The sequence below is a fragment of the Ctenopharyngodon idella genome, chromosome 3, assembly GCF_019924925.1.
Source record: "Ctenopharyngodon idella isolate HZGC_01 chromosome 3, HZGC01, whole genome shotgun sequence".
NCBI lineage: Eukaryota > Metazoa > Chordata > Actinopteri > Cypriniformes > Xenocyprididae > Ctenopharyngodon > Ctenopharyngodon idella.
In genome coordinates, this window is record NC_067222.1 from 52,424,395 (window position 1) to 52,437,362 (window position 12,968).

The 12,968-nt window shown below is 36.0% G+C and overlaps 1 protein-coding gene across 1 annotated transcript in view; it reads right to left on the minus strand.

Moving 5' to 3' along the window:
- The window catches only part of LOC127508735 (NACHT, LRR and PYD domains-containing protein 3-like), a 62,595-nt gene that overhangs the window by 29,525 nt on the left and 20,102 nt on the right, over positions 1-12,968 (minus strand). The window contains exons 7-8 of the mRNA XM_051887039.1: positions 7,689-7,862; positions 5,902-6,072 (exon numbers count right to left, since the gene is read on the minus strand). Of these exons, the coding sequence (XP_051742999.1) occupies positions 5,902-6,072; positions 7,689-7,862 (345 nt within the window). The remainder of the gene's footprint in view (positions 1-5,901; positions 6,073-7,688; positions 7,863-12,968) is intronic.

Genomic DNA, 12,968 nt, shown 5'->3' on the forward strand with positions numbered 1-12,968 from the left:
TTGTTCACGTCCGAACGCCGGCTCAGAATTTGCTGACATGTTCATGTGAGCACCACAACGCATGACGCGTGTCGCAGGAGCCAATACAGAGTCAGTGATCTGGCGTGTGGTAATTTCGTTGTTTTCAATGGAAGATAAAAAAGACTCTTGGATTTCATGAAAAAATATCTTAATTTGTGTTCTGAAGATAAATGAAGGTCTTGCGGGTTTGAGATGACAAAGGGAGTAATTAATGACAGAAATGTTATTTTTGGGTGAACTAACCAGTCGGAGATCACTAAAATTAACATTAAAGAGATGTGTGAACTTGCATGTACCATGTCAGACACAAATTTTCTCTGGCCCTCTCTCTGTCGGAGTGATGAGACACTGCCATCACTCAATGGCTGGCTGTCTCAGTGGTGTCCGCAGAATAATATAGAGTTCACAGACAATTGGAAAAGTTTTTGGGGCAGACCTGACCTGTTGAAAAGAGATGGTATCTAACCCTCCTGTGATGGTGCCACTCTTCTCTCTAGTAATATGGCACATAGTCTTAGAGTTGAACCTTAACTAACTGGAGCCCAAGTCAGAAAGCAGACAGACTGGCTAAACTGACCATTGACTACATATACATGTGCACCAAAAATGGGATTATTTCTAATAATCCGAGTAAGGTCTTAATTGCAGTAAGGTGTTTACATGACACGAGCAGAACTCTTCACTCCAGTTTACAGTCAAGCCAAAATTTATTCAGACACCTTGAACCTTTCATTCATTAATACAGTTTATTCACTCTAGTTAAAAACTGGTAATAAAATATGACAAGATCTCAGAGTTAAACTGTGTCAGAAAAAAAAAAACTTAATTATGTCAGATAACACTTAAGTAAAACATGGTCAGGTCAAAGTGTCAGTACTTCTTGGTCCCAATTTTTTTTATACATTTTACTGGTAGTCCACTGTATGAAGAAATTTTGGGTATAATATGTCACACTTTATTTTGCTATCCTTACTTACAGAAATGAACTATAGTGTCCTGCACCATCTAGTAGAAATATATCAAAAATGTCTAAATAATGTTTGGTTTGACTGTAAATGCAATTTTCATTGTTCTGATTATTCGCTAATAAATAAGGTTATACCAGACTCAGATAGGCATGTAGTATACATGTTACGGGCCACTGTTTTTAACTACTCACATCAAATTTAAAATACATTTTTATGGACGTACTAGATATCATTCGGTGTTCTTTACCCCGTTTGGATGAAGATATAGAGCAGACTGTGTGCTGAGTTGTTTTGACAGAGTTTAGTGATTTGGACAAGAGAACACTTCAGAATAATGTCACAGATTTCATTCATGAGTTGTGTGAACAACACACGGCATCCGTGTATGTCCAAGCACTTGCACACTTTGGTCAGAGCGGGAATAATGCAATTAAGGTATTTACATGCCTGTTTATTTCGATTAAAATCAGAATACGCCACATAGTTTGACGTGATTATGGTTACTACGATTATGAGCTTAAAGGATTAGTCCACTTTCAAATAAATTTTTTCCTGATAATTTACTCACCCCCATGTCATCCAAGATGTTCATGTCTTTCTTTCTTCAGTCAAAAAGAAATTATGGTTTTTGATGAAAACATTCCAGGATTATTCTCCTTATAGTGGACTTCAATGGCCTCCAACCGGTTGAACGTCAAAATTACAGTTTCAGTGCAGCTTTAAAGGGCTTTAAACGAGGAATAAGGGTTTTATCTAGCAAAACGATCAGTCATTTTCGAAAAAAATACAACTGTATATGCTTTATATAAACAGATGACCGCTTTCCATATTCTTCAAAAAGCTTACGCTGTATGTCCTACACCTTCCCTATTCTACTTATGGAAAAAAAAACGAAACTGGCACTGCGTTCATTCTGTAAGTAGAATAGGGAAGGTGTAGGACATACAGCGTAAGCTTTTTGAAGAATACGAAAGTGCGGTTTTGGTGGAAGCACTTGGAAGGCGATCATTTGTTTATAATAAAGCATATACATTTACATTTTTTTTAGAAAATGACCAATCTTTTTTCGCTAGATAAGACCCTTATTCCTCGTCTGGTATCGTTTAAAGCCCTTTGACGCTGCACTGAAACTGTAATTTTGACCTTCAACCGTTTAGAGGCCACTGAAGTCCACTATAAGGAGAATAATCCTAGAATGTTTTCATCAAAAACCTTAATTTCTTTTCGACTGAAGAAAGAACGACATGGACATCTTGGATGACATGGAGGTGAGGAAATTATCAGGAAAATTTTATTTGAAAGTGAACTAATCCTTTAAGGGTTACACCTTTAATCCCAACATAATCTCTGAGGCGTAAATCACTCATTGCCAGCTGTCTCACTTCACAAAAGTCAGATAAATCCCAACACATAGACACTCTTTCTGTCAGGGTTCTGTCACTTCTGTCTAGTTTATTTCTTGGTTTTGTGACAGAGCTCTGACACTCCTGTTCTTGTCCTGTCTTTTGTGTGAGCGTACAGGTCTCGAGAGTTCTCGAGCCGTGCGCTCTCTTGTCTCCGTGCCTTGTTTCATGTTGGGGGCGTGGCGTTCGGATCCCAGCACTCATGTCTAGTTTGGTTTCGGTTTTGTGTCGGGATTCGGACACTCGCGCTCCCTGTCCTGTCTTTATTGTGAGCGCACGGTTGAGTGTAGTTTCACTTGCCGTGCGTTCTTGTCTCTTGTTTTGTCTTGTGTAGCACGCAGTTTGTTTCCACCTGCCGCGTGCTTTCATGTTGTGTTTTTGTCTCGTGTTGTGTAGCACGCAGTCTGTGTTTCACGGGCTGCGTGCTCTCATGTTGTCTTGTTTTGTGTGAACACGTAGCTTATGAGTTTTCATAGTTGCGTGTTCATGTCTCGTTTTGTGTAAGCACATGGCTTGTGATTTTGTTTTCATTGGCCATGTGCTTGTGTTTTTGTTTGGTGTGAGCACATGGCTTGTCATGTGTTTATTTGTGCCATGTGCTCATGTCTATTGTCTTGACCCCGCCCATCTGGTTACCTCATTATTGGTTGATTTGCCCCACCTGTCCTCCCTCGTTACCTGCCTTGTTTGCTCTCCTATTTATTCTCCTTGTGTTTGCAGTCCTGTGCTGGATCGTTGTCGTTCAATGTTACCTTGTGTGTTTCTTCCCAGTTTAGTCAAGTCAAGTCAAGTTCAAGTCTGTTTTCCCTCTCGGGGTAATTTTGTTTGATTTTGTTTTATTTTTATATATTAAATAAAAAACCCATCCTCACTGCAACTGAGTCCTCATCCTTCCACCACCAATACCTGACACTTTCACCTAGATATCACTACATAGAGACTGTGTCTATTCCCCAAAATTAGTAAATACAAAAAACTCCTAATACCTTTTAACCCCCTGGGGTCGGTGGTCGCGCCGGTGATATCACCTCTCTTTTTTTCCTTATCAGTGCAAAAAAGACTCAGAATAAAACAGTTATACAGATAACTGTTATACATCATTTGAAACTGTTAAGTGTCTACTTTTATTTGGGAGCACTCACAATAAAAACAAAATGTGCTTTTTGCTAAATAAAGAAATCTAACATGATGTGTGATCTCTCTCTCAATGAAATCCATTCTGATACTTGTCAGAAGATGAACTGTAACTTAGCGAATACTTGTCACACAAACATGAGACATATCTAAAGAAACCAGGTTTTAAATAATCTAAGTCAAATTGAAGACAAATATATATTATGTATGTTCTATATTCCGTTTATTTAATCTGTTTGAAAAGAGAGAGATGTCAGTCGTTCGCGTGTCAGCTCATTATCTGCTAATACGGCCATGCCCACGGAGAGCGTGCACTATTCAAAGGCAAATTCTGAGGCGATCCATGCAAACAGTCAATGCCTGCATCAACTCAAAAGAAAAAAATGCATCAAGTCAGATTCATGTACTGTCCATTGTTTTGAGACGCGGTGAGGTGAACAGCTATTCAGTATGTGCATTACTGCCTTATTGCGGTGACATTTTTTCCCCAAAAACTTACAAACCATGCATTATCTTTATTTTCTTAAAAAAATAAAAAAATGCAAACATGTACGTCATTTTGTTCACATATTATTGTAGCAGAGATTGTGCTGAATACAGCAAAATTACATGTTGGCCAATAGCATGTTATAAGTAGCTGAAATAAGCAAAAATGTCAGGGCATGTCAAAACATCGCTAGGGACCCCAAAACACCTCAGACCCCAAGGGATTAAGGGTAAAAATTTAATTGATGCTCAAAAAACAGATATAATACAGATGAACAAATGATGAAGCTCAGGTTGTTGAATATTAGATCCCTTTCTTTAAATGCACTTATTGTAAATTATATGACCACAGATTATAACCTAGATGTGCTGTGTTTGACAGAAACCTGGCTAAAATCAGACAAATAAATTACTCCCCAAGAATACTGTTATAAACACAAGCCTTGTCTGTAAGGAAAAGGCGATGGTTATGCTGTAATTCATACTAATATCTTCAGTATTACTCAGAGGTCTAGTTTCAAATATATAACACTATCTAGTGTAAGTGATATTGTAACACTATCTAGTGTAAGTGATAAACCCCGTTTGACATTTGTGCTGGCTACTGTATACAGGCCACCATACATAATTTGCTGATTGTCTATCAGAGGTAGTACTGGCTGCGGATAAAGTCTAAATTGATGGTCATTTTAATATCTATGTAGATGGTGAAAAAGATGCATTGGGATTAACATTTACAGACATTCTAAACTCTATTGGAGTTAGACAACACGTGTCAGGACCCACTCATTGTCGTAATCATATTTTAGATCTAATATTGTCACATGGAATCGATGTTGATGCCATTGAAATTCTGCAGCAGAGCGATGACATCTTAGATCATTATCTAGTCTTGCATGTACTACATTTAGCCAAGGCTGCAAAACCAACTCCCTGTTACAAATATGTAGAGAATTAGTCAATTGCAGGCTGATCTCGAATCTAACCTTTCTCTCAAAAATACTAGAAAAGCCAATATCCTCACAACAATATTACTTTTTTAAAATGAAATGGTATCTGTGAGGATTTCCAGTCAGGATTTAGACCGTATCGTAATACTGAGACTGCTCTCATTAGAGATACAAATGATTTGCTCTTATCATCAGATCGTGGTTGTATCTCTCTGTAAGTGTTACTAGATCTTAGGGCCGCATTTGACACTATCGACCACAACATTCTTTTGAATACACTCAAAAATTATGTTGCATTAGTGGAATTGCATTGGCATGGTTTAAATAATACTTATCTGAACGTTATCAGTTTGTAGCAGTAAATGAAGAGATGTCATACCAATCACAAGTTCAGTATGGAGTACTGCAAGGCTCAATACTAGGACCGTTGCGTTTCACCCTGTACATGCTACCCTTGGGTGATGTCATTATGAAGTATGGTGTTAGTTTTCACTGTTACGCTGATAATGTATAATTATCAAAAATGGTAATATAATAAAGTCCTTTCACATTACCATTTTGCATGTTCTTCACATAATAGACTGTAAGTGATAGTTGGATCAAAATAAATAAAAATAAACAGGAATTTAGGCTAGTTTAGTTTTGTGCACATTGTCATGTTAATTATAATCAAAAGAATTTTGTTTTATTGACCACAATATTATTATAATCACTGCTTCTAGTGTATGTGCACTAACTTGGATGGATTAAAATGCAGAGGACAAATTTGAAGTATGGTTAGAATACTTGGCCTTCACATTTCACTCATTACAAAGTGTTCAAATCACTGTGTTAACTATTGGAGAACAGTGACCTGAGTTTAGACAAATGTATCAAATCGATTGAGAAAAACTGTATTATGGTAGCATTTTGTTAATTATTTTAAGGAAAACCATTTACCTCAAAATCTCCAGCTTACAGTTTCTCTTCAGTCCAGCAGAAAGAAGCTTCACTCCAGAATCGTGCAGGTCATTGTTACTCAGGTCCAGTTCTTTCAGGACAGAGTTTGAGGATTGTAGAACTGATGAAAAACTCTCACAAGACTGAACAGTGAGATTACAGTGAGTAAGGCTGAAAGAGAGCAGAATACATACATCAACAGTCAGATCATCTACAAACACTATGACTGGCTGACTGTACTAACCTGATTCCAAAAAAGTTGGGACACTGTACAAATTGTGACTAAAAAAGGAATGCAATAATTTACAAATCTCATAAACTTATATTTTATTCACAATAGAATATAGATAACATATCAAATGTTGAAAGTGAGACATTTTGAAATGTCATGCCAAATACTGGCTCATTTTGGATTTCATGAGAGCTACACATTCCAAAAAAGTTGGGACAGGTAGCAATAAGAGGCCAGAAAAGTTAAATGTACATATAAGGAACAGCTGGAGGACCAATTTGCAACTTATTAGGTCAATTGCAACATGATTGGGTATAAAAAGAGCCTCTCAGAGTGGCAATGTCTCTCAGAAGTCAAGATGGGCAGAGGATCACCAATTCCCCCAATGCTGCAGCGAAAAATAGTGGAGCAATATCAGAAAGGAGTTTCTCAGAGAAAAATTACAAAGAGTTTGAAGTTATCATCATCTACAGTGCATAATATCATCCAAAGATTCAGAGAATCTGGAACAATCTCTGTGCGTAAGGGTCAAGGCCGGAAAACCATACTGTCACAACATGGTCTCAGGAATACATCCAGAAAACATTGTCGGTGAACACAATCCACCGTGCCATTCGCAGTTGCCGGCTAAAACTCTATAGGTCAAAAAAGAAGCCATATCTAAACATGATCCAGAAGCGCAGGCATTTTCTCTGGGCCAAGGCTCATTTAAAATGGACTGTGGCAAAGTGGAAAACTGTTCTGTGGTCAGACAAATCAAAATTTGAAGTTCTTTTTGGAAAACTGGGACGCCATGTCATCCGGACTAAAGAGGACATGGACAACCCAAGTTGTTATCAGCGCTCAGTTCAGAAGCCTGCATCTCTGATGGTATGGGGTTGCATGAGTGCGTGTGGCATGGGCAGCTTATACATCTGGAAAGGCACCATCAATGCTGTAAGGTATATCCAAGTTCTAGAACAACATATGCTCCCATCCAGACGTCGTCTCTTTCAGGGAAGACCTTGCATTTTCCAACAAGACAATGCCAGACCACATACTGCATCAATTACAACATCATGGCTGCGTAGAAGAAGGATCCGGGTACTGAAATGGCCAGCCTGCAGTCCAGATCTTTCACCCATAGAAAACATTTGGCACATCATAAAGAGGAAAACGCGACAAAGAAGACCTAAGACAGTTGAGCAACTAGAAGCCTGTATTAGACAAGAATGGGACAACATTCCTATTCCTAAACTTGAGCAACTTGTCTCCTCAGTCCCCAGATGTTTGCAGACTGTTATAAAAAGAAGAGGGGATGCCACACAGTGGTAAACATGGCCTTGTCTCAACTTTTTTGACATGTGTTGATGCCATGAAATTTAAAATCAACTTATTTTTCCCTTAAAATGATACATTTTCTCAGTTTAAACATTTGATATGTCACCTATGTTGTATTCTGAATAAAATATTGAAATTTGAAACTTCCACATTCTGTTTTTATTCACAATTTGTACAGTGTCCCAACTTTTTTGGAATTGGGTTTGTAAATTATCTCTTATATGTTCTTAAATACCTCAGTATTTGCAGCTGACAGTTTGGACTCTTCAGTCCATCAGAAAGAAGCTTCACTCCAGAATCCTGCAGGCCATTGTTACTCAGGTCTAGTTCTTCCAGGACAGAGTTTGATGACTGTAGAGCTGAAGACAAACCTTCACAGGACTGACCAGTGAGATTACACCCACATAGCCTGTGTAGAGAACAAAACAAACAGTGATATCAGTGTGATTATCAGGAAGGGTTTATAATCTGAACTGCATGTTTGTGCTAAATTCAGTGTAATGAGACTTTAGTTTAAATGTAATGTTACTCTTGAGGGTTAAGTTTATAACTCATCTGTGCATTTGTGCTCATCACTGCAGCAAATTTTACATGAATACAACTGATACAGTTCAACTCACTGACTCAATAGTCTGGTCACAGCGGTTCCCAAGTTATCAACACACTGAATATGTCATACTAAAATGAGGCAAGAACCAGGAGTAATAGGATCCTCGGGGCATGGTGTGCAGAGGATTTGACTGATGAAATGAAAATAAAGCTACTGTAATAATCAAATGCACAAGGAAAGGGAACATGTTTTAAATTGTTATTATGACGAAACAGTTCATTGAAACAAACTCTTCATAAGAACCACTTAATGAAAACATATTATTATTTATTGGAATATTATTTCATTGGAAATAATTGTAATTGGAAAACTGCATTAAAAAATTCCAGGTTTTCCAATAGAAGGGTCAGTCTTCACTTGCCTCACAATTTGATTATGATTCAGAGGGTAACGATTAGATTATAAAGCAATTCACAATACATCTTTTTCTCCAATTCTTTGATTAATAATAATTATTATATTAATAATCACAATATAGTTTGAAAATGCAAATGACAATGAGTAGAACAAATACAATATAAGAAAGAAACATGAAATTAACAATGAAATTGTGCTTCACTTTTTTCATTTTACATCTATTTAAGAAATGTTACAGAAATTAAAATGATAGTTCACCCAAAAATGAAAATTCTGTCATCATTTACTCACCCTCAGGTTGTTCCAAACCTGTATAAGTTTCTTTGTACTGCTGAACGCAAAGGAAGATATTTTGAAGAAAGTTTGTAACCAGGCTGCTTTGGGCCACCATTGACTTCCATAATAGGAAAAAAAAAAATTCTATGGAAGTCAATGGTGGCCCAAAGCGTATTAACACTCAGAGGTCGGCTGGTCGCATCGGCGATACCACCTTGCTTTTTTTCTTATCAGTATGTAAGAGACTCAAAATACTCCATTGCACAATGTTGCACATACAATTAAGAGGTATACACCATTTTAATCTGTGAAATATCTTCTTTTATTTGTGTACACCCAGAGTAAAAACAAAATGTTGTGCTTTTTGCAAAATAAAGAAAACAAACATGATGTGTGATCTGTCGTCTCCCTCTGAACAAAGTCCAATCTGATAGTTCTCAGAAAATGAACTGTAACTTAGAGAATACTAATCACAAAAAAATGACTTATGTCTAAAGAAACGTTGAAATGTCAGGTTTAAATCACGTAAGTCAAATCGAAAACAAAAATTCTCTGTTTATGTAATCTGAATGAAAAGAGAGACATGTCAGACGTCCGTGAGTCAGCTCATTATCCGCTAATTCGGCCACGCCCGCAGAGTGAGCGCTATTCAGACACAAATTCTGAGGCAATACATGTATACATCGTCGCAATCGTGTATTTATCATCTTCAAAAGTGTCTATCTGCATGTTATAGCCATGGTTAGCGATCTCTGGAAGCCTCTGTTAGTTCCTTGAATGTCACATGGTATGCCTGTTCTTCATTAGGAGTCATTTGTGGACTAAATCTGCACAGAGCGCCCTCCAGCTGCATTGGATGAATTGAAAACATCAGAGTACATCACAGCATCCAGCGCTCATAGTGATGACAATAAATATTGAATAAATATTACTCCTCTGTATAGAAAACTGACATAAACATATGAGAATCCATCAATATTTCTCCAAATGTGCATAATTTTAAGATAAAAGCCCTGATGGATATTGTTTTGTCAAAGGTAAGGACTCCGTTTTTCATATTCATAACTCCTGACGCATAGGCTATTAACAAATTACGGTCACTATAAGAGTAAAACAGAGGTCAAAATGTGAAGCTTGAGTCTTAGATCTTTTTAATGATGTATAGTTTGTCACATTAACATTTATGCTATATAGTATAACAAATATAATAGCCTATATGAAATGCCATAGAGGTAAAATCAATGTTCAGATGCTTTGCATCACAGAAATACATTATATTTTAAAGTATATTAAAATAGAAAACGATTATTTGGTTTGAGACTTGAGACTTCTTTTAAAAACATAATAGTAACGCGTCCAATCTTTTGACTGGTACTGTAATTTAAACTATAATAGGCCTATACAAAATTTTCTTCACATGTGCAATAATACGTGCATGCATGAAATCACAAAAATCATGTTTTTTTTTGTCAAGAGTGGACATTATATTTATGTTAGTACAGCTGATATGATCCTGTTATCAGAGGGTTTTTTCACATAGCCTACCTGACTGAAAGGGCTCATTATGCGGGTCTTTTCATTACTGTACTTGAGTACACTTTTCAAGTATCTGTACTTTACTCGAGTATTTTTATTTTGAGCAACTTTTACTTTTACTTCACTACATTCCAAAGCATAAGATCGTACTTTTTACTCCACTACATTTTATAATACATATCGTTACTCCTTATTTTAAAATGAAGAAATCGTCGCATGCTCAGAGACGCAAAAACTGATTCTTTTCAATCATCCTGTTAAATCGGTTCACAAATCACATCAACAATTTCTTTCGCGAATTGGACTAATCGTATTGCAGTTATTCTCGAGTGAACAAATCACTGATTCAATGATCCGTTCAAGCAACTCTCCAGTGAATGAATTTACAAGTCTGACTGAAAATTAGCCAAGAACTGGAGGATCCTCTGCGTGCGCGACTGATGTTGAAAAGTAAGTCAGCCTACTAATGTTGAATTTTAGGATGAATTATTGTAACTGGAAATCATATTTAGGTCAGTTGTTTTTGAACTAAATCTGCTGTAAAGGGCGATCTGTTTAAGCCCACTGAAATGCTTTAATGCGGACAGGTCAATGTCAATGTGTCTACAGATTGCGATCTCGAATCAATCAGATCAAATGACATTTTAAAACTTGCCGCTTCAAATAACGGTTGTATCGATTACAGCGTTACGGCACTAGGAGGCGACAAGTGACTGTTAAAATGTATTTGACATTGAGTGATTCATTCAAAAGATTTGTTCAAAAACATTGATTCATCCAGTAATAAAACAAGTAAGGTAGTTATGAGTGAGTTATTAAATCATTCATTCTAACCCATTTTACTAAATTAATTAATTTAATATTTTTAAATAGACTACAGCAATTAATATTTTGTCCTCTAGTAAATAATTATACACAGTTTTGTTTAGTTTGTTTAGTCTATTCGGAATCATGGGAGAATCATGATTTCTATTTGAAAGAAACAAACAAAAAAAATCTTGATTCTCATTTTATCCAGAATCGTGCAACTCTAACACAAATAAAAATAACACATGCATGTTCATCTTCCCCGCTGCTGTAACAATTTTACAATGTTATGTATTTAGCCCTATATGTTTTGCCTGTTTTTATTTTGTTTGTCAACACACGTTGCATATTATGTATCTGCATCCACTAATATTCCATCCATACTGACTAGTGCTGGCTATTTGACAATTCATAATCATTTATAATTACTTTGAGCAATAGGATTATATAAAATTATATAAGTAGCCTATATATAAAATTACAAAATAAACATTCATCAATCAGTACTTTTTTACTTAAGTACAATAAAAATCAAGTACTTTTGTACTTTCACTCAAGTAAAATTGAAAAGGAGCACTAAATACTTTCACTTGAGTAAAATTTTATTATACATATCTGTACTTTTACTCAGGTACTTGATTTGTGTACTTCGTCCACCACTGATGAACACATATATATTAGTTTTGTGGCCTTATTTCAGTGAGTTAAGTTTTTGTTTTTTCAGTAACCACGCATAAACGTTATTCCTTCAAAAATACAAACATATACATGCATGTTGCTCACATATTATGGTAGCCAAGTTCATGCTGAATACAGTGTAATGACACTTTTTCCATTAATATGTTTATGAACAACTGAAAAAAGCACAAATGTCAGGGCATGTCAAAACTTCTCCAGGGCCCCAAAAATCCTCAGACCCCAGAGGGTTAAGTGTATTAATTCAGTGTATTAATTATAAATAAATTGATTGTTATTAAAGCTGAAAAAAAGTTATTAAGTCAAGAGCAGTGAGTGATTCCCTCTTATCTTTTGTTGTTTGATTAACATTACTGACACAGACAGCAGCAGGTTTATTATATTAAGACCTAATGCACAGACCTAATATAATGCTACTGTTATGCATTCCCAGTTTTGTGTACCATGTGTTTTTGTTATTTGGACTTTTAGGATGCATTCTGCCCTGTTTTGTTCCGGTTTCCTGTTTCATTTGTAGTCCTTTTGTAGTTTTTCTTGTCGATTAGTTCCCTGATTGTTTCCAGGTTTTTTTTGTTTTTTTTGTCAGCCTGTTAGCCCTTGTGTATTTAAACCCCAGTGTTTTCTGTATTCTTGGTCAGGTCATGTCCTTGTATGGGTGTTTTTGTTGGTGATCTCAGTTCTGCTCCTGGTGTTCAGTTTCGCTTTTTCATCCCCTTGGAATTATAAGGTTCTATCTGACATTTTTGTCAAAATTGAGTTATTCACATATTCATATTCTGTGACAACTTATTTACATTATGTGAGGTTTCTTTTTTTAAGTTGTGTACATTTTGGTTCTCTAGATTAAACGAGATGAAATGTTAAATTTTACATTGTTGGCAAAAACTAAGTTGTTGCATAGTTTAAATAATTTAAATATTTTAAATTATATATAGTCAGTGAAACATTTTTCAGTGTTTATTACATTTTGTTTAAAAAATGCTTTGCTGAAGCATTGTCTGTTTTCTTGCAGTTTTTTAGTCTTAAAATGTCCTAAATTTTACAATATTAAGCCTTAAAGGTCAAATAGTAAATAATTTATTGATGGGGTCTTAATTACAACAATGAACTTTAGCATGCTATTGCAGCCATACTGATGTCTAGAGAGAAAGCCATTTCACCTGTCCCTCTTTCTATGGAATAAAGTCCTGCTCAGATGTATTACAGTAGCTGCTTTCTGTCTAAACAAAAGGA